Genomic DNA, 20,975 nt, shown 5'->3' with positions numbered 1-20,975 from the left:
GTTCTACCGGATTCACTTTGTATTAGATTTTCCTGCCTCACAAAGGTAGGCAGCAGCTTGACAAAGCCATGATGGCAATTATTTTACATTATCATGGTATCGGTATTGGCCGATACTGCACAGCCAGGTATCGGGTATCAGTATCGGGGCCAAAAAATGGCATCGGCGCAACACTAGTTTAGAGTAAAGAGGAGTAATTTCAGTACAGATTGCTCTAACAGTCGTGAAATCCATATTTCAATGCTTTGAACCAGCCATGGTCACTAATTATAAACAACACAGAGAATTATTGCTCATTAAGTACTTAAATATATCAGTCAAAAAAACAAAAACATTGCTCTGAAACTTCATGAATGTTTGTTCCCTCCCCCATGTTATTGCACCCTGGGTAGTAAGCCACATTAACCACATTTAAAACCACTATGTCCTATTAGTTGGGCTTCTCTAAGATTGTACCCACTAGCTGACACAATAGAGCCTTTAATCTCCCCATTTAGACTCCAGAGGTTGCCCATATCTTAATGAAGCTGTAATGAGCTGTTAAAAAATCCCTGAATTGCGAGAGGGATTATTGAATCCAAACAACTCCGACGATCACAACATTGGAGTGGCCACTAAGTATTTACTGCCAATTGAACCACCTTTTTATCCACTTACTGGGCTCGTGCTTGTTTTTTTGCTGTAATCTTGACCTGCAGTGTTTTTGTGTTTGTTTACTCTCTGGAAAGCCCTGGCATTGTGGCTGCAGTGCCAGTGCACCCAGGTGTGAATGTATGCTATCTGCTGTGTGATTAGGAAGTGCTGAGAGGCTGCCGAGACAGGCAACCAAGAGAAACAAACAGCAGGATCTGGGAGCAAAAGCACAGTTTACAAATGGACACTTTGCATACGACTGACTTGGTGCTTGTCTTGCTATGTGAGGAATTTATTCTCTCTGCAGTGTGTTTCATTAATGCTGCTAAATTTAGGCCTTGAAAAAAATTAAAGCTCATCCAAAATAAGAACATTGACTGTGGAATTCCCTCAGTCGGTTCTAGGAAGACAGAGAGACTTACAGTTGGTATAGCCTCCTGTTTAGCATCCTTTTGCAGAGTAGAAGTGCCACTTCACTATCGAGCATTTGTCAGTTTATGGATGTTGCTGTCATGTCTGCTTTCCTGAACACACAGTGTGCAGCGCAGTGTGTAAATAAAAGAGAACAGACATAGATGCAGGCGACAGGAATGAAACACATACACACACGGCGCTCAATTCATACCTGAGAGGAAGAATTCACAGCATGGGAGACTAGAGATGGAATGCATTTAATTGCACTTAACTGTTTAGTGTTTCTTTTATATAATTCTTACAGCTTTGTAAGGTGTTTCTCTGAAAGGCATTTGCTGAAGGTTTTTCTCTTCTTTTTTATGTGCTGCTTCAGGTCTCAGCATCCGGGGTGCCCAAGAGGAGGACCCTCCAGACCCCCAGCTTATGCGTTTAGATAACATGTTGCTGGCAGAGGGAGTGGCGGGACCGGAGAAAGGTGGCGGCTCAGCCGCAGCCGCTGCTGCAGCCGCTGCCTCGGGCGGGGCGGCCGACAACTCCATCGAACATTCTGACTACAGAGCCAAACTCACACAGATCAGACAGATCTACCACACAGAGCTAGAGAAATATGAGCAGGTAATGCTTTTTTTCTTGTTGTTGTGCTATGTGTTGTGAAGTAAGGATTTTCTACCAAACAATGTTTTGCATGTGGGAAGAAAGTTACATTTTGGTCTCATTGGAACAAAGCACCTTCTTCCAGATGCCTGCTCTGTCAAGCTGCTCTAGTTTTCCTTTTTTCCCAATTTAAAAGTGTATGACATAAAGTCGACTTGACGACATATTCTCCCAGCTGAGCTGTGGATTTCTGCTGCTCCTCCAAAGACACTGCCTCTTGGTTGATTCTTTGATCAGTGCTCTCCTTGTCCACCCTATCAGATTAGGTGGACAGCCGTTAAGAGTAGACCACTAAATCAGTCAGCAGATAGATTTTCTTCTGGTATTACAGGGTTCCCGCGGGTCCTTAAAAAGTCTTAAAAGGCATTGAATTCTTTAAAATAAAACTAAGGCCTTAATTAGTATTAAAATGTCTTAAATCAGTCAAACGTACTAAGAAAACCATACAAAGAAAAATAGCTGCAAAAAAGACTTAGCACTGGTTATGTTGTGGCTTTAAAACTGATTTGTTTTGTTCCCTGCTAAAACAAAATTTGTGAATTCAGTTAAATATATCTGTCATTTGTGTGTTTTTAGCTTTCTTCCTGTATGGGAAGCTTTTCAAAATCTGAAAAATTAGTGCAGTGGTTTATGTTAAAATAAACCTTTGGGTTAAGTTGTCGCATGTAGATTTTTCTTGTGAATTTGGTCTTAAATTTTTATTTCAAGTGGCATTAAAAAGCCTTAAAAAGTCTTGAATTTAACTTGCCTTATGCTGTAGGAACCCTATATTAGCATCTGCCGATACATGCATACTGTAAGTTAGCTAATTTGTTGAATACAGCAGCCATGCCCTGAGATCACCAGAAACTCATGCATTTCTGCTCCCTCCATTTGATATCCATTGCTAATCTTTTGATACGTGTCAATAAATGTTTCTTTTTTTCTTTTTTTTGCTTAAATTGAAACTTATGAGACGTTTTTTTTTTATCATTTCATCATTTTTATCGTGTATATGAAGGAAGAAAAAAGTAGCTTCAAAAATGACTCCAAAAATCAGCAGTATATATCAGGGATGATTTAGTCTAATCCCAAAAAAATCACCATTTGCATCTGCCTTTAAAAAAAAAAAAAAAAAAACTGTATCTGTCGATCTCCTATAGCCATGATTTGGCAGGTTTGCAGTGCTCTACCTTGCTTTAATCAAATGATGGATTAAAATGTCATCTGTGAAATCTTTAAAGTCTGGAATACTGTGAAGCTTTTCCACAGTTTCCTCCCTGATCTGTCCGATATGATCAAGGAGGAATGCCTTCACAAAACAGCTGGATTTAAACTGAGATTAGATTATAGACTAGTTGTGTCCTCAAAACAACTAGTTCACTGGATTTTAACATTCTGAAAACCACAACTCTGCTGTTCTTGATTCAGATACTGTTAAAGTGCATAATTGTAATGTGATGAAATGTTAACAGCCCGTCTATTTCACCCTGTTTCGTGTTAAGTACCATTTTTATCCATGTTCTTTTTAACTATTAAAACTTTATGCATGTCTTCCTCATGGGGATGTGGAGCTATAGAGCAGAGTTTAGGCTGCTGCAGTGAGAACAGCTTATGCCCTCCATTACTGCGAACATTTCTGGTAATGTGATGAGAGAGAACAGCTCAGGAAAACAAATTGCGGTATTATGCACTGCGTTCTAGATGATTATAGAGATCCCAAGGATTATACTCGTCATCTTTGTTCAATAAAAAGTATGAAGAGCTCCTTCACCTGGCACTTTCAGCCTCCCATTAAGCACTGAGGCATTATGGGTTTAAAGAAAAGGTGTAACAGTGATGCCTCAGCAAGCCACTGAGCTAAATTAGACTAATTTACTCTGCTTTGCAAGAGGAGGTGCAGGGGTACACAACACTTTGCCCGGAGTAAATGCATCTTTCTTGAGGGTGTTTCTGTGTTTTAATTATCTAAATGTAAATACTTAACGAATTTTACTTAGAGTAATGAGCTAAAGTGTGCACTGCGTAAATGAGTTATTCTAATTAATCTTGTATGAACTACTGGTTTAACCGAGGCCTGTTTGAGTTCGCATTGCATTATGGCCAAGCAAAAACTGCAAATGTGCATTTATTGAAAAAATGACTTCATCTATCACGTCATCAGAGTCACATGAGCACCCTGCTGAAGTTCATTTGTCAATTTAAAATATTAGATACATTTTGGAAAATCAATCAGCAGCTTTTTTTCTTTATGTCTGAGATTACAGATGAGTCACTTTGGCTGTTTATGCCTTTCTCTTTCCTTCAGGCATGTAACGAGTTCACTACCCATGTGATGAACCTGCTGAGGGAACAATCCCGCACGCGGCCCATTTCGCCCAAAGAGATCGAGCGCATGGTGGGAATAATCCACCGCAAGTTCAGCTCCATCCAGATGCAGCTGAAGCAGAGCACCTGTGAGGCTGTCATGATCCTGCGCTCCAGATTCCTTGATGCCAGGTCTGTAGAATGGGAGTGTTTAGCAAACAGTTGTGGATATAAAGAAAATACACACTGCTATTAGAATGCCAGGTTTTGGGATGTCAAAGATATTTAGCTTGAGAAATCATTGCTAAACATTTGCCACTTTTTAATCTGTATATTGAATTAATCAAGTTGAAAACACATCAATTAAAGAGAAAACAAATCAGAAAAAGTTAAATTATAATTCGCATGCAAAATTTTGTCCACACATAATCTAAAACTTTGTTGAAACCTCTTAAGATTCAGTATTAACATTTAGTCTTCCTCACAACCGACCATCAGTAATACAGAATCCAGCGACCTGTTAGTAAAGTTCAAATATTTTAGTAGGATTACTACAATGATTGCTCATTTTTCACTTATTAGCTATAGGAGCACAATTCCCACAGTGAACCACGGTGGTGGCTGCATCATGCCATATTCTCACATGACCCTTTTTTTCTAAAGGTAGAAAAAAAATCATCAATAGTTTTAAATATCGGTCAGTTTTGTCCGCAAACCTTCAAATGTCATCAAGAGAACCAAAGAAGAAGGATTTCATTTTTTATGTCACAGTAAGTTCAAACAAATAAAATTACAAACAAAAAACCCTGAAAACAATAGTGAAATGACCTAGCCAGAGTCCAGAAGATCTGTCAGAAAAGCTCTAAAGTCACTTAAGCCGACATCTTAAAAGTTTAATAGCTTTAGGGCTTCTCCAGATGTGGTGCAAGGCAGACGGATACAGAAGATCCTTCCTACATCTATCAACATCTGAAACAACTTTTGAAAAAAAAAAGCAGATAAGTTATTAAATTGAATTTGCCTTAAGAATTAATGAAGTACTATATTATTTAAACCAATTGAATTGAAGCATAAGTCTTATAGACATAAAGAACTTTCAGAAGCCAGAGTTTGTAAACAAATTAAGAAGTTAGATAATGATGGATCGCTTCTTAAGAAGAATGAGATTGAATTAAAAGGTTTTAGTTAAGAGGAATATGGCTGTTGCACCTTTAAATCACTATATATCCACCAGACAGATCTGTTTGTTTTTGGGATAAATGTCCCATTAAATCTGGATACAATTAACTAATTATGATATTGGTCACATTTCTTAGCATAACTAACAAAAAAGTGAAGTTTTTACACATTTTATATCCACAAATGTGTGGATCTGGTGTTGAGAAATATCTTTTTGCTTCTGTATGACCTATATAAGGATGGGGAGTGTTAGCAGAGTTTTATGCAGGTCTGAAAGTTACTCTTGCCTTTCTAGTACAGCACACAGTATGAGCACAACAGAGATGCATGAATTTAATTACATCCATGTCCCATGCATTATCCTTTTTGAAGACAATCTCCGCTCTACACCTGAGAGCAGTTAGGACCGAATGAAATGGGGCCGAGTCCTGAGGTAATGGATGGAAGGGAGGTCATCAGCAGGTGTTGTGGATTACTCTAATCACTAACAGTATCCGTGTAGCGTGGAACCGTGCGCACAAGTTCTGGCCAAACAAGCCGAGTGGAAGCACATTTGCTGCCCGCCGCCTGCATGAAACGCGGTAAACAAGGCAAAATAAGCAAATGCTCAACAACATGATAAGTAGTGCCCTTGGGAGAGAAGGGGACCCAGATCTTGTTAGAGTTTTCCTTGTTTCTGCTGTAGAACCCAGGGCCGTGGCACTTCAGGAGCAATGCTCAACTGTGCATGCCGTGATTTCTATAATGCACCGAGATGCACTCCGACTGGGCTTTTGCGCTCCATCACGAAGTCCACCCATCCGCTGCACTAAACTCTCCACATTACACGCTTGGACTGGGGATTGGAGACCAACAGACCAAATTAAGCATTCTATGTGTTTTGAGACTGGGTGCATTTGTGTGTGTGTCAGCTTATTGGGATCCAAGATTGCTCTTTTCTAAATGCAGGCCACAATTTTATACTCCCAGAGGCCCTTAAAAACAATTCCTCATTATTTTCACCATTTATGTGTGAAACTGATTGTGCAGTCAAAACTGGACGGGTTCACGCTGGTTTTGCTAACAGGCCCTTTTCTCTGTCCGTTTTCTTCTTTTTGTTCTTCACTCAGGCGAAAAAGGAGAAACTTCAGCAAGCAGGCAACAGAAATTTTGAACGAATATTTCTACTCGCACCTCAGCAACCCGTACCCGAGCGAGGAGGCTAAAGAGGAGCTGGCCAAGAAGTGCAGCATCACCGTTTCCCAGGTGGGTACCGCTCCTTTAACAGTGGGCTGCTGGGCAAAACGAGGTAGGGGGGAGCCTAGAGGGACCATCACAGTGGGTCACACCATCCAGACACAATGTCCTCTGCTAACCTTGGCATTGTGACTGCCTAATGATGCTTCAGTCAAGGCCTGGTCCCACTCAGTCAGAGCAGGGCCACTGGGAAGGGAGGCCTATATCATCTTTGCCTCAATCATAGCACTATGCTGTCCTTCCTTACTGTGGGGCCCCCTGACAGTTTTCCCTCTCACTCCCAACCTGTTTCTTCCTTCCCTCTCTCTCTCATTTGCCCAGTCAGTCATTCAGGTCGTAGGCTGGGAAGATAAAAATGGCATCATCCATTACATATAAAAAAATAAGTTAAAGGCTGGTGCTTCAAAACTCTAGGTGAAATTTGGTTTTTATTCGTATGTTTTACCTTCAAGTGGCCTGGTAGGAGTCTGCTAATTCATTGTTACCCCTTTAAAGATGAGGCTTTCCCTCTTTCTATAGATCATATCCTCCTCATTGGTACACCTGAAGGCAATATCCCTCATATCCAACAACAACCCCCTACACATCCAAAGTATTATTATCCTGTGGTCTCCTTTTTTTTGTTCTGCTGTGATTGTGACTACTATAAAGATTTCTATCCTCTGTTGTTCTGTGGCTGTCCCTAAGAGACACAATAACGTGGAAACATGAATCTATACAATTATCTGCATTGTTTTGTGTGTGTGGGGAGGGGGTATATTGAGTGTAGTCATGAAGAGTCAGATACTGTAAAAGCCCATTCTTTTTTGCCTTCAGGGGGTGGGAAGCACCATCACAGTATCACAGGTATGTCATAACCTCTCCTGATCCACTGTTTTCATGTTCTTTGAACCTCCTTTTATTTGTTTTGATTGTTTTATTTTTGAATGTTGTAGGATTACAGTTTCCTCCACTGCACCGAACCTTTTCCCCTCTCACACACGGATCAATGCTAATGTTAGAGAAAAGAATGTGAAAGTTTGACTTTACCATTACTGATTGAATGGTAATATTTAGCATTTACCAACAGTTTACCTGCAAGTCTCACAGCTCTCTGACTGCATCACACCCAGTTAATCACCATATTGTGTGTAACGATGTGTCACATTCCTCTTTAGTCATTAATTATTATGATTTGTTAGTTTTTTATGGTTTTGTTTATTTATTTGTTTTTTGGTTAATCAATAATAACATTTATTTTGGTTTGTGTTTTTATTCATGTTTCTCCACACAGGGCTTTCTTTCTTTGTACTTAAGTGGAGAAAAAAAAATACTTTTTTCCACTTTGTTGATTTTATTTGATTATCTTAAGTACCTAAATTGACTTTTTGAAAGGATTTTCTCGATGAGTGCACGCCAAACCATAACGGTACATCTAGATTTTAGCTACATATTTTGGTTTTAAGAATACATCGAAGGCTTTGTGTATTTTGAACTTCTATAAATTATTCTTTGCTTAGTTATTAATGATTCAGAGGAGATTTGACCAGTCCATGCACGCTTGCCTGTTCTGTTCACAACAAGATATAAATATTTAGATTATTTTCCCTGAACTATTTTTATTAAACTCTTCAGCACAAGTGGGTCACAAAACAGAGATAAGTTTTAGCAGCAATTTTTTATCAACCTCGCGACCCCCACCCAACATCTACCCGATCAGTGTACTGCAATATTTTTCTACAGATTTCCCATTATGTTGACCCAGTGCCCTTTACATAGAAAATTTAGCTGGATGCTAAACAAAGGCAGTTATAGAGCTGCACCATGAGCAGGGAGACATATCAAACCAATACAGAAAAATCTCTTTGTATGACACAAAAGAAAAATTTCAGAAATCCAAAGAATTTCAAATTCATCTTGATTCATAGACTCTTGAAATCCTTCGGCCTTCACTTTAGGCTGGGAAAGTTTAGAGAAAATATTTTACTATTATGTCTTTTGTTTCATGTGCATACATTGGTTTCACTTTGAAAATAAATACTTTAAGTTCAGACATAACTGGATCCTACCTAAGTGGAAAAGAGCATTAGATTATTTTAATTTTACAGTGCAGAGGTGAGATTAATTTATGATTGAAAGTATGCATTCAATTCTGATTAAGATCTGTTATTGAAGCTAAAATAGGAATGTTTTTCTGATCTAAGCTGAAACGGTTTTAATTATTAACAGCTTCTCTGCGTTCAAAGTATTTCTATGCAAGAGTATCACATTTATGCTTTCCATTATACAATTGGTGCTAATGTTCAGCACTGCAGTCTAAGAATCTGACTCTTCCCAAACTCTGAATTAAGGTGAATGCACTACTTCCCACAAGACTGAAGAGATTTAGTTCTTCAGATTGAGTTTTGCTACAGACCTTCCACTGCAGTGCATTTTGTTTGGCTAAACATGAAGATAACTAAAGCCAGACTAATTTGTGCGCAGGGTAGAGAAATGCTGAGGAAAAGTGTCGTCAAATGCTTAATGGAAGACAGGGAAAAAAATGAATAAAAAAAACAATAGTACAGTATGAGATTTATAACTGTGAATCAGTCAAAATCTGTTGCAGATTTTGGTGGCTGTTTCCTCCTTTGCTGTAATAATCTGGGCCAGAGTAGTGCATGGCCTACTCATAAAAAGATAATAAAAATATTTTTTCCTTTTTACAAAAGTGGATTTGTTTAATACACTGCCAGGGCATTTTGCTAAATTAAACAGAGTGATGAGCATTAGAAAACATTTCTATGATTTTCATTGGTTTGTGGGCACAATGTGAGCCGTCTAAATAGGCTAGAATATTGCACGGTGTTTGGCCGTACAATCTACTGAAAGCAGGTTAAGTAAAAAGGATGATGGCCAGAGCTTTCATTGCTTCCAATTAAACCTTGCTTGTTAGTTTAACCTCTAGGTAAACCCATCAAACAATTGATGTCAAGGAAGCTCTGCCAACTGTGGGCCTCGCCTGAATGGTCATTAATTTTAATTGCCTAGATATTAAAGATTTAGAGCGCAGAGACGTGCAGGATAGAAATGATCTGATGTCCTGCAAATCCAGTCGGTTTTTACACCACAGCATTGGCGGGCTGCTAGGGATATTAAAATTTAAGCACATGGGTGGAAATTAAATAAAGCGTCATTAGGGGCAGCTGCTCTTTGGCTGGTCCAGCCGTGGGCTGCAAGGGCCTGAGAGGGGGGCTGCAGCACAGCGACAAGACACTCTAATTTATAGGGCCATTAAAAACAAGCATCATCTCATTATTATTCTGCTGTTATTGCAGAGCCAGCATTCGCACATAAGGTTCACTCTTTATAGAACTTTTCAGGGAATGATTGTGGATGTCATCATTTCAATGAAATAATGTCTGAACTAGATATGGCTTTAATCAAATTCAAAGATTAATTTGACCATATTTATTTCTTGTGAAATTTGGGTCCTGCATTAACTTTGAAAATGAATAACGAAATACACCACCTGGATTTACCTTGGAGAAGATGTAGAGCACAGATTAAAGCGCTTCAGCTGGCAACAAGTTATTTAATCCTAAATCATGCTGCTAAATAAATTAATCCAAATAAGTAAATAAAGCTGTTTAATTGTTGGGCAGAAAAAACAATTGGTGACAATATTTGAAAGCTGTAGGATTACCAAGAAATAGATCTTAGCTAGTCGCCATCAGTAGGTTATAAGTTGTCAATAAATGAAAAGATTATAAAGACAACTTTGTACAATTTAAACCATAATTCCAAACAAAAAGTCTTTATTTGGATTTTTATTTAAGGAGAAAGAAAGACATTTTAACTGATATGCTTACATTAATTCAATCCGTAACATTTTTACTATACATTTATTTACTCTTAATTCTTGTGTGTTTTCTGCTGCTCCCTTATTTAGCTCAGCATCCATTATGGCTCATTCATCAGACTGGCAAACTTTTTTTGGTGAATGCTTTTCCTGACTCAACTAGGATTTTAGGATGGCATTCAAAGGCTTAAACGACCAGATCATTGAGACTCTATAAGATTACTTCAATAAACATTCAAAGACTTATTGTACAGAATGTCCATCATATGACGTTTTTTATCTCATACATTTTCTTATGTGCTTAAAAACTTAAAATAGGAAATGTTATTTAATAGTGATGAAACAAAATAGAAACAGGTAACACAAATATAACATGCTTTTACTATCTACTCAATAAATCAGTCAATCATTCCAGGTAGCAGGGCTGCTTGATACACATCCGACTTTTATCTTTTCAGCTCTAGTTTTAAAAGAGACTCATAATAAAAAAGAGCAGCTTTCCTTCAGGTTTACACTTATTTCCTTTAAGTAATGGATGATGCCATTTTTATCAAAGAAAATATTAAGTATTTTCCTGGAAGTGTGCAGCAACAGGTGAGGGAGGGGTATCAGTATTGTGTTACACTCTATATTACTGAGGAAATTTGTGACCAGTTTTTTAGGTGCAGCATAACTGAAGACTTGAACAGTTTTAAAACCGTAACTTTCGTAAACATTGATATGAGTTCCAGTCTGTAGAAAATCACTACTGATATGTGACGTTGCAAACAGCTTATGTTCCTGCAGAGCTTTAGTCTTTTTTTGATCACTGTGTGTAAGCGCTTCATGTAGCTGCAAGTCTTTACTCTCCTGCACGTTATACAGTATAGAAGAAATCCTTATACATGCTATGCATTCATACAAACACACAAAAATTACAACCTATGGTTTTAATAACCTGCCATATTGTAGATAAATATTTTCAGTTCAGAAGAAGAATCTTTAATCGTATTTGAATAATATGATAATAGGAGAGATTAACTTTTTGATTTTATTTTTGTTTATTCTCTGTTTTTATGTGTCTTTGTAAAATCTGACATGTTGCTTTACACCAGCTAAATGTCAAACACCTTTATTTATCTACTTGATTTTTATTCTTTTGAATAAATTTTGCTTGCATGAGGTGTCACTTAACTAGAATTACTGAAGTGGAATAAGGAAGCATTCTTTTGAGAACGAAAAATTTGAATTTCGCTAACTTTAGCCAGCCTTTAAAATCAGACCAGATAGAGAAATTGTCACACAGACTTTAATGTTAGTGCAATAGGAGCCTCTTGTGTTTTAATTTTGTCAGAAGACAGATGTGGGAGTGTGTCATGCTCCCATCCATGAGAGGACACAAGTGGCTCCTGATTACAGCTTAATTAGCTTGTGTACCCGGCGGACATCACTGCAGAGGCTGGGAATTGGGTACTTGATGGACCCAAACATGACATCTTGAAACAATCACACTGCTGAATGCACGCTGCTGTGGCTGCTTGACGTCTGACTCCTCTTGCTCCTCCTCCCTCTTCTGTCTCCCACACGTAGGTATCCAACTGGTTCGGCAACAAAAGGATCCGATACAAGAAAAACATCGGCAAGTTTCAGGAAGAGGCCAACCTGTATGCCGCCAAGACTGCTGTGAATGCGGCGCACGCTGCAGCCGCTGCAGTGCAGAACAGCCAGGCCAACTCCCCCACCACTCCCAACTCTGGTAGGCACTCCTGCATATAGAATAAACATGAATAGATTAAAGATGTGCCCTCAGCCTCAGTCCTAAACCTGCTGCCTTTCTACCACACTCACTCATGCACCATTCACACTGGCAAGAGTGACAGGCTCTGCTCCCAGCTTGGGGATCACAGTGTCTCCTGTCTATAAGACAGTTGATGCCAAGCAAACTCATGCATAAAGAGAGCGTTCCTGACTTGTGAACCGAGAACACATGTTTTTGGGGGGTAATAAAGAAAAAAGGGAGTGTATTCAGAATGATGCTGTGGGATTTGTTTTCCCTTGACTTTTCCAACTTATTGTTTGTAAGGATAATGGCATTTAGTCTAACTGAATAGTTTAAAATTAAAAAAAGAACAAAAGTAAGTAATCACTGAGGGCATCACATCAGGGGTAGGTAATATGAGCTTATGTTGAGTCTACAGTGCGGGAAAAAAGCATTTCTTCCAATTTAGCTTTTACACTAAAATTTGTAAATTTGTTATACTTAAGAGCATTTTCAGATAAAAACAAAGGTTTTACCTGTAAATGCAAAACATGTTTTCTAAAGATGATTTAATTCATTTTCAGGAAAAAGCTTTTATGATTAATTCACCAGCCACACCCAGCGTGGACATCTGCCTGTAGTTCAAGACATTTATTTTGAAAGAAAAAGCTGACATGAAGTAGAGAGAAAATCTATAAAAAAGCATTACATCACATTCTAATCTAAAAAAAAATCATTGTCATCCTTTCAGTTAGAAAAAGCAATTTACAAAGGCTTTGGGATCTCAGAAAGCCGCAAATAAAGAAAAGATGGAAACCAAGGAGTTCGTCCCCAACCAAAATTAATCCAAGTGTGCGCTGGTGACTCCTCCAGGAGGTCACAGATGACTCTAAAGCATCTAAAGTACTGAAGGAATCACATCTTGATTAAATAACTGATTCGATTAAAATGGAACTTGTAAGAAATTACTCATTTGTATCTGGTGTAAAATGGACAAATATGTTTAGCTATCAATTCATAAACTTAAACATAGACTCACTTAAGCAGTAGAGTAATGATCCACCTCTGAGTGTCTCCAAAATATGAAGATTTTAGAGTGGCCTGGCGTTAAATCCAATCAAGACATGGTGGCATATTAAATCAGCCATTTATCCTCAAAAACCTTAACTTCCAATCAGTCAAAATTGAGTGATGATTCAGTTATGATGCTAGTTATCATTTTATGACAGTTGTGACAAAAAGCTCTTACAACAAGTTAGATGCTGGTTTGTTTGGGTGGAAATCCTTTTTTCTGCACTGTACAGTCATTAAAACACAGAAACAGAGCTAAGATGGGTATGTTTTGTCATTTCTTTATGAGTAATGTTTAACTGAGTTGGACTTGGCTGACCTGCGATGGGATGTGGTGAGCTTATGAAGTGGTCCCTCTTTCTTGCACCCAGGATTCCAGATGAAAGATGAAGAGTTTCAGCTGGATTCTGCAGAGAGCAAAAACACTCTTTTAAGCAACATGTTTACTGGTACTGCTCTTTTCATAAGCTTCTTATTGTCTTTGTCATGTACCATACGAAGCCTCCCTGTCAGATTTAGCCTGGAAGTAGCTGATGTGGAACAATTGGGAGCTCAGGCAACCCAACCACATGTAGAGCCGGTCCCCCCTGTGTGTCGTGTGATCCTCATCCCATTTGTGTTCACCACATTCGTCATGAGATATTTGGTCCTTCTGCATTTCGTTCCTCCTCTGTTTGGCTCCTCGCTTCCCTTCCTCCGCCCTCGTAGTTGCTTGCTCTGTGGAGACTTTCTTCTGTGTACTTGTCTGCCTGATTTGGGTTTGTTTTTAAAGACGCACGCGTGCTGTGTGTCTTGTGTCACTTGTGCGTGGGCGGGTGTGTGTCTTTGCTTCTCCCTTTATAGCCCTCTCATGTATTCAGCCACTTACATCTTCCCTTTCCAGGTTCTTCAGGTTCTTTTAGCCTCCCAAACACTGGGGACATGTTCTTGAGCATGCAGAGTCTGAATGGGGATTCTTACCAAGGGGCACAAGTCGGAGCCAATGTACAGTCACAGGTAGGACCAACAATCAGGGACAGTTCCTGAGATGTCACCACAGAGAACTGTCCTTGTCTTGCCTGTGTACTGAGCCATCCACAGTGCAGTCTAAAGCACAATAAAACAAACAAAAAATTGAAATAAGGGGAAAAAACATGCTGCTCATGTGAAGGCAGCTCAAATTACCCACGAAGGCCTCCAATGATATCCTGCTGTATGAAGTGTTTACTGACTTTTTCGCTTTGGATGGAATATTTTGGCAGCCAAAATATAATCCCACGCCACTGCTTCCGTACCAGGAAACAGTTTCCTGGTCTCAAACGTTTTGTGAATGCATTTGGCTTTGACTTGGGCTCTTGGGTTTGGTAATGGGTTTCTATGGTACTACGTCCCCCTTTCTTCCTGTGCTGTGTTTCTGTCCTTCTGTCTCATTTTATAATTGTTTGTGGTTAATGTCTTCTATCTTGTGGATTTATTTTTGTATTTAATCAACATACAGAGTATCAACTCTGGTAAACCAGACATTACACATACCATTGGTTTCGTTTTGGCTTTCTTTATTTGCTTTATTATGATTTTTCCTGTTTCTCCACCCATAGATTCAGTTCAGGACATTACATCTAAGCATGCGCATTTCATTCATATGCTTCACCTCCTAAGATAATCTGTTAGCTATTTAGAACTCTGGCTGTGTTGGGAGCCTGTTTTTAAAGCTTTTGATTTTACACGACTTAGCATCTCCTGCTTCTTCTAGCATGTTTTCAGTTTTATTTGAACTACTGGAAGACATCAAACTGACCAGTTTGTGCACCTTTTTTCCCCATTCAGGTGGATACCCTGCGCCATGTTATCAGTCAGACGGCAGGATACAATGATGCTCTGGCAGGAAACACCATGTATAGCCCACATGGCCTAAATGTAAGTTTCATCTCCATTATTTAGTGATACAAGACCCCCACCCTCTGTAATACTGCTGCCTTAAGCCGGGCATACACTGTGCGATTTTTTCAATCGTTGCACGATGCTACAACGCAGGGTTTCGTCGTACAGTGTGAGTTCACAGCTCAGGATGTATGTTCTTACACTATGTTGCACGACGCTCTGATGCGATCTACCTGCTCACACTGTACGTCTAAAAACGACGTCGGACTGAGCTCCGCAGTGAGATGGCGCTACTCATACTCATCTATCTGGAAGCCCAACGAATAGAAGAGGAATATGAAGCTCACTAGAGAGAAACGCGCTGCCTTGGCAATTGGTGCAATTTTGTGCTGAAAGCCCTAAAAAGAAAAGGCGACGACGTATTTGGACAAAGACATGGCTGGGCAAACGGGGCTGATACGGTCTGTCAGTTTTACAGAAGGAACTCCATTTTACTCATTGCACCCCCCGCCATGCTTCTGTGCGATCATTTGAAAGGTAGAAGAAGAAGAATCCTTGTTTGCGCATGCCCGCTGAATGATTGAACATGAATGAATGAATGAACATCCGACAGACTTTTAAACATGTTTGATTTTCTCGTGACCTCATGATTCCCGATTGGGAGGTGGTCATGAGAGGCTGATCGTCCCTTGTTACCCTCTGTACACTACACAACGCATGATCAGGCTGAAAGTCGGCCTGCTCGAAAAATTCTCGTACGACTGGAAAGTTAGCCCAAAAAGGGCAAAAAAACGTACAGTGTATGCCCCGCTTAAATCAAGTATACTGTTAAGGGATAGTAGCAAATCTGGTTTTTAGCTACTAGTCTTAATTAAATGTAATCCCAGATTTTCTTGACAAGGCTAAAGCTTGTTTAAAGGGGCTCAAGACCAAATATATTAGCTGCCCTGGATCCTTGAATCGGAGCAATGTTAATGTTTTACTGGTATTGTGATGTTGGCTACTTTGTCAACTGTATGAACGCATACCCTAAACCAGGCATCCCCAACCTCGGTCCTGGAGGCCCGCTGTCCTGCAGGTTTTAGAGGTTTCCTGCTCCAGCACAGCTGATTTTAATTGAAAACTGATTAACAGGCTTTTGGTCTACTGCAATCATTATAATCAGCTGTGCTAAAGCAGGGAAACCTCTAAAACCTGCAGGACAGCGGAGCCTCCAGGACCGAGGTTGGGGATGCCTGACCTAGACTACACAAATTACTAAAGGTGTTCTTTGCTCTTATACAAACTCACCAAAAAATTATGTCTGCCTAGAAACTTAGGGCCTAAACTTGAAGAGAGGAAAACTATTTCCTTAAAAAAATCTATATCGAAAAAAATCTGTTAGAGTTTTAAGGTAAGGCTGTTTTATAAATCTTTAACCATTTTTGCATTAAAGTCTTTAAAATAAGCTAGGAGGAGATGGCAGATACCTGTTAAACAGAGCAAGGGTTTATTTTTTGAGTGAATGTCAAATGTAAAAGCCGAGTGGTATAAAATTAAAAAAATATATTAAGGTTAAGAAAACAGTTTTTGTTTTTACAGATTTTTAGCAATGCTTTCTTCTCTAGAAAGTTACTCAAATTGCTTAAAACTTTTCTTATAAATACAGAACTAATGCTTTATGGTGATATTTACCAACACCAGAATACCAAAGTTTAAATGTGGAAGAATGATCTGTTTAATGTTAGACAATGCGCCTATTTTATTACCCGATATTATAATGTTCTGCATCAATATGCATCATGCTGCTGCATATTTCACGGCATTTCTGTTGTTTTGAAATGCTTTAGAGAATTTTGGGTGTACTTTTCCTCATTATAAAATATGAACATGTGATGGCCTGAAGCCTTTTCCAGACATGAATTCCATCTTTCCTGATGAGGTTAGATATGGCGCCTTTTTGTAAAGCAACGCATAATCTGAAGCCATTAGAGTAAAGATTAATTTTCTTGATGAGGGAGGAAGAAGAGTGAGGGAGCGAATGAGAGAGAGAGAGAAATGGTATTCGACAGCTTTCTCTCTGCAGTATATCAGAGCTGCTCCCTTTACATTGTTACCGCATGCCTTCTGGGTAAAATCTACACACACTCAAATATCACTCAGAGCTGAGGCATCAAAATAAAATAAAACATTTACCTCTTACTGAAAATTACAGAAGGATTTCTATGAAACAGAATTAAAATGTTATATAAACAAATAACTGCGTTTTTTCTTTTTTCTTTATTTTTAGAAGTTCAGTATTAGGGTCGTCTTGGCTTCACTGTTTTATGCTGGTTTGCTGTCAGCTCTGTTTGCATGTCAGCTCTGAACAGGATCAAGTGTTTTTCTCATTCTCATAAGGTTTCTCACTTCTGTCTGCATTGTAGACCTGATGGTTTGCTAAAGCAGGCAGAGACACCAAGTTACACTGGAAATATGGCGAAATATAGGCAGAAAAAAGGTGGATAACTGTAGCAAAGCTGCTTTTTCCTTCTTTTTTTTCAAAAAAACAATCCACCCAGCGACTTCCACATGTATTTGCAAAGACTAACCTTTAGCTTTGTTGACGGTGACGTAGAGAGATCCAGTAAAGGCTAGGTCATGCCTGGAGCAAAGCATCGTCGGGCTGGCTAGGGCTGGCTCTCTTGGAGAGGCCTTGCCTTGTCACTTTCACTCAGCTGCCCCCACCTCACTTGGCCGAGCCCTCCCTCTTCCTGACTGACAGGAGAATATGTAGCGACAAGCTGTCGGCCGTTGCTAAAATCTGCTTAGACACTGATTTCAGGGACTGCTCCCATTGGTTTAGACAAGAGACAAATTTATTTCTGTGTCTCTTGCTGAAGCCACTAAAAACAAAGACTTGACTAATCACACTGTATCACAATATATGGAGATAAAATTCTGTGGAAATCGGTTTGCCTCGTTTAAGATGCATTGGCTTGTTGCTCTTCCATGTTATTGTTATCAGACAAATTATTAAATCATACAAAAAAGCCTTGAAAATAGCAAAATCAAATAATGTCCAGTTTAACACGGTTTTTACATATCGGGGGAAAAGTAACTATATCAAACCAAAATGGCCATCTGTAAAAAGTTATCGCCACCTAAACTGAAAGGAGGCTGAAACACCTGTTTGCCATAGTTTAGCTATAAGAGGATAAAGTCCTTCACAATTCTGGACACACTGCAAAAAACATCTAGAAATAAGTAAAAAAAATGTCTTAAATTAAGTGTATATACCCTTAATTTGAGCAGGTTGATACTTGAAATAAGACAAAGCAATAGTTTTTTTCTTATTTTAAATGTAAATTGTCTTGTTCCATTGGCAAAGTGTTTCACTTACCTCCTCAATTCAAGAAAAAAAATGCACTTAATTTGAGCAAAAATGACTTATTTAGATTTCCATTTTTTGCAGTGCAGGGTTTTGACCAACTTTACTTCATAGAATAGTTTTAATTCAGCTGCTTTGGTGCGTTTTCAGATAATCTCTGTCAAATTAATTCCAGACTTTGACTAGGCCACTCCATCCTCTTTTTAAAGCAAGATCAATAGTGGACTGGCTGATGGGCTGGATTGCTGTCCTGCTAATAACCCAGGTGGACTTAAGCAGCTCTCCAGATCTCTTTTTACAGGATTTTCTGGTAGAGAACAGAGTCCATTTTTTACTTTTGAATAATGAACATTCCCTATATTTGGCAAACGAGGCCAGCAATGCCATAGATGTTGGTCTTTGGTTGTTTGTTGTTGAATTGATCCATCAAACAGCTGATTTTCACTGGTTAGGAAGTATTTAGGCCTGACTGTAGCTATGTAATCCGACAAAAGAAAATGGGTCATTTCACAGTTATAAAAACATAAATACAGATTTTTTTAAATATTTCTTTCATTGGATAAAAGAAAGAAAATAAATTCTCATTTGAAAATTGCATCAATCATTAACTCTTATTCCCTTTGTTGTACATTAAAGGTGGAATCATCTGAAACATAAAGTGTGATGATAGAAATAGCTTTAAAGTAATCTAACACAATAATTAAAATAGTCTCAGTTCTCCCACTCCTTTAATTTTTGCAGCAGTTTTTAAATCAAGTCTTGATTTTTCTCTTTTTTTTTCTCGTTGCCTCAGGCTAATGGAGGATGGCAAGTTGCAAGGACTCCATCTTCTGTTATCTCTCCCACAGAAGGACCTGGAAGTGTGCACTCGGACACCTCAAACTGAAAAAAGCATCTTCCCCTGCAGCGCAGCATGGACTTCTTCATTTCTCAAACACTGAGGAGAAATAAAAAAAAACAACTTTCCTTAAGATTTCCCGCTGGCCACAGTGCACACATGCAAAATGGCATCCTCCATTATGGACACCAAGTGTTTCCTGATTGCTTATTGTTTTTTTTTTTCATGAAGTAACTGTAATCACCATGCTTTTTACTCCTTTTTTTTATTTAGTGGTAAACTCACAGACCTACAAATGTTCAGGATAAACATCTCCTGCTCAAAATGAACCAGATGACATTTTATGACATTTTAAACGCCCCGTTTGTTCGATTCCCTGTTTGATTGCCGCTCTGCATTTTAATAATTGAGCTTTCTCTTTCGTTTCTTTCAATTAATGCAGCTGTTTCTTTGATTCTAATGTGCTTGCCGCCTTGTCCGGCGACTCAACAATGCCTAGGCTGACAGCTTGGCGGCAGCTTCACAGTTACTTTTCAAGATAAATTTTTTTGTCTTACAACTGTGCACATGAGTGCAAGAAAATGACTATTCAAACTGTGGAATATAAAGAAGCTTAATTGATTACTTGACTAAAACATGACACGGTTCCATATTTTATAATTTGACGTTTTTTGTACATATGTAAACATTTCTTTTGTACTGCTTATGGAACCAACAAAGCGCCCCCTCAGTAGATCATCCTGACAGGGCGCACAGGAGCCCGCCCCGTTATGCTGGAAAAGTTGTACATAATATAGCTTAAGAGTAATTAAACATCCAACCAATCAATACACCACTTTCTTACCTCATTCATAGAAACCAGTCATTTGCAACATTTCAGTAGCTTAGAGTGCTCACTTACTACCTCTAAACAATATCGCCACCATACCTACTTTCTTTAATTTCTGGTCCTTTTTTAATGGTTTCATTTTTCTTATTTTAATTACATCTCACAACAGTGTAAACTCTTCATTTGCTATGTAATCTAATGTATATTTTAATCTTTTAATAAAATGGTGTTGCTGTACTGCAACTTAAAATAAAAACAAAAAATAGAAATAATATTAACACAATGGGGTTAAAAAGACGGGGATCTTGGGAAGAAATTGTTGGTTAATGGCTTTTATTGAGGGGGGGTGATAAACACCAAACAGTTAAACTGTTGTAAATATTGAATAAAAAAAAAAAACATTTTGAATGTTGCTCATCTTGTTACTAAATCATTCAGGAAAAAAAGCAAAAAAAAAAATCACTATAAAAAGTGTAATGCATAGAGGTTTCAGTATTCAGAACTGCACATTTTCAGCTCTGTTCAACAGAGTTCCAGACTTCTTTTTTCTCTTTTCTTTCTATTGTATGTGATTCTGAAACTGAAAAAAAGTCATGACAAATGATTTGTGGCAGTGATTCTAATGTATTAAAGATGTTTAGTGTTGCTTTCTAACCAGACTACACCCTGGAGAGAAAAGTCTTCCTTGTGGTAGTTGTGTAATTTCAAACATGAATAAAACTTTTTGCTTTAATGACACCAAGGAGTTTCTTTGATTATTTGTTGTTAAAGCTGGAAAGTCAAATGTTCTTATTTTTTTTACACATCAATCTGCAAATGACTAATGCTGAAAAGCTCATAGACAAAAGAATGTAGTTTGTTTCATTTAGGTGCAGGAAAGATTTAAGTGAAATATGCTGATGAAGATTCTCAGCCATCCTGGTCATAGTCATTCCATAAAAGTTTAAAAAACAATCCACAGTGGATTGTTTTTTAAACTTTTATGGAATTTAAGTGAAATTTAAGTGAAATGCAATTTAACTAACCTTGTGAAGCTCTTTATGCACCTTTAGCTTTTTTCCCATTTCT

The 20,975-nt window shown here is 38.4% G+C and overlaps 1 protein-coding gene across 9 annotated transcripts in view; it reads left to right on the top strand.

Moving 5' to 3' along the window:
- The window catches only part of pbx3 (pre-B-cell leukemia homeobox 3), an 80,872-nt gene extending 60,215 nt beyond the window's left edge, over positions 1 to 20,657 (top strand). For 2 of the 9 annotated variants that reach the window (XM_015392321.1, XM_015392322.1), the window contains exons 3-10: positions 1,421 to 1,662; positions 3,989 to 4,179; positions 6,276 to 6,411; positions 7,219 to 7,248; positions 11,792 to 11,957; positions 13,403 to 13,480; positions 14,838 to 14,927; positions 19,034 to 20,656. In XM_015392321.1, coding sequence (XP_015247807.1) covers positions 1,421 to 1,662; positions 3,989 to 4,179; positions 6,276 to 6,411; positions 7,219 to 7,248; positions 11,792 to 11,957; positions 13,403 to 13,480; positions 14,838 to 14,884 — 890 coding nt within the window. In that variant the 3' untranslated portion in view covers positions 14,885 to 14,927; positions 19,034 to 20,656. Of the gene's footprint in view, positions 1 to 1,420; positions 1,663 to 3,988; positions 4,180 to 6,275; positions 6,412 to 7,218; positions 7,249 to 11,791; positions 11,958 to 13,402; positions 13,481 to 13,914; positions 14,028 to 14,837; positions 14,928 to 19,033 lie in introns of those variants that run through there. The other 7 variants (XM_015392316.1, XM_015392318.1, XM_015392319.1 and 4 more) reach the window with 7 other exon arrangements.
- The last annotated feature ends 318 nt before the right edge of the window (positions 20,658 to 20,975 follow it).

Source organism: Cyprinodon variegatus, unplaced genomic scaffold (genome assembly GCF_000732505.1).
Source record: "Cyprinodon variegatus isolate N-32 unplaced genomic scaffold, C_variegatus-1.0 Scaffold586, whole genome shotgun sequence".
Classification (NCBI taxonomy): domain Eukaryota; kingdom Metazoa; phylum Chordata; class Actinopteri; order Cyprinodontiformes; family Cyprinodontidae; genus Cyprinodon; species Cyprinodon variegatus.
This window is presented reverse-complemented; position numbering and strand designations above follow the sequence as displayed.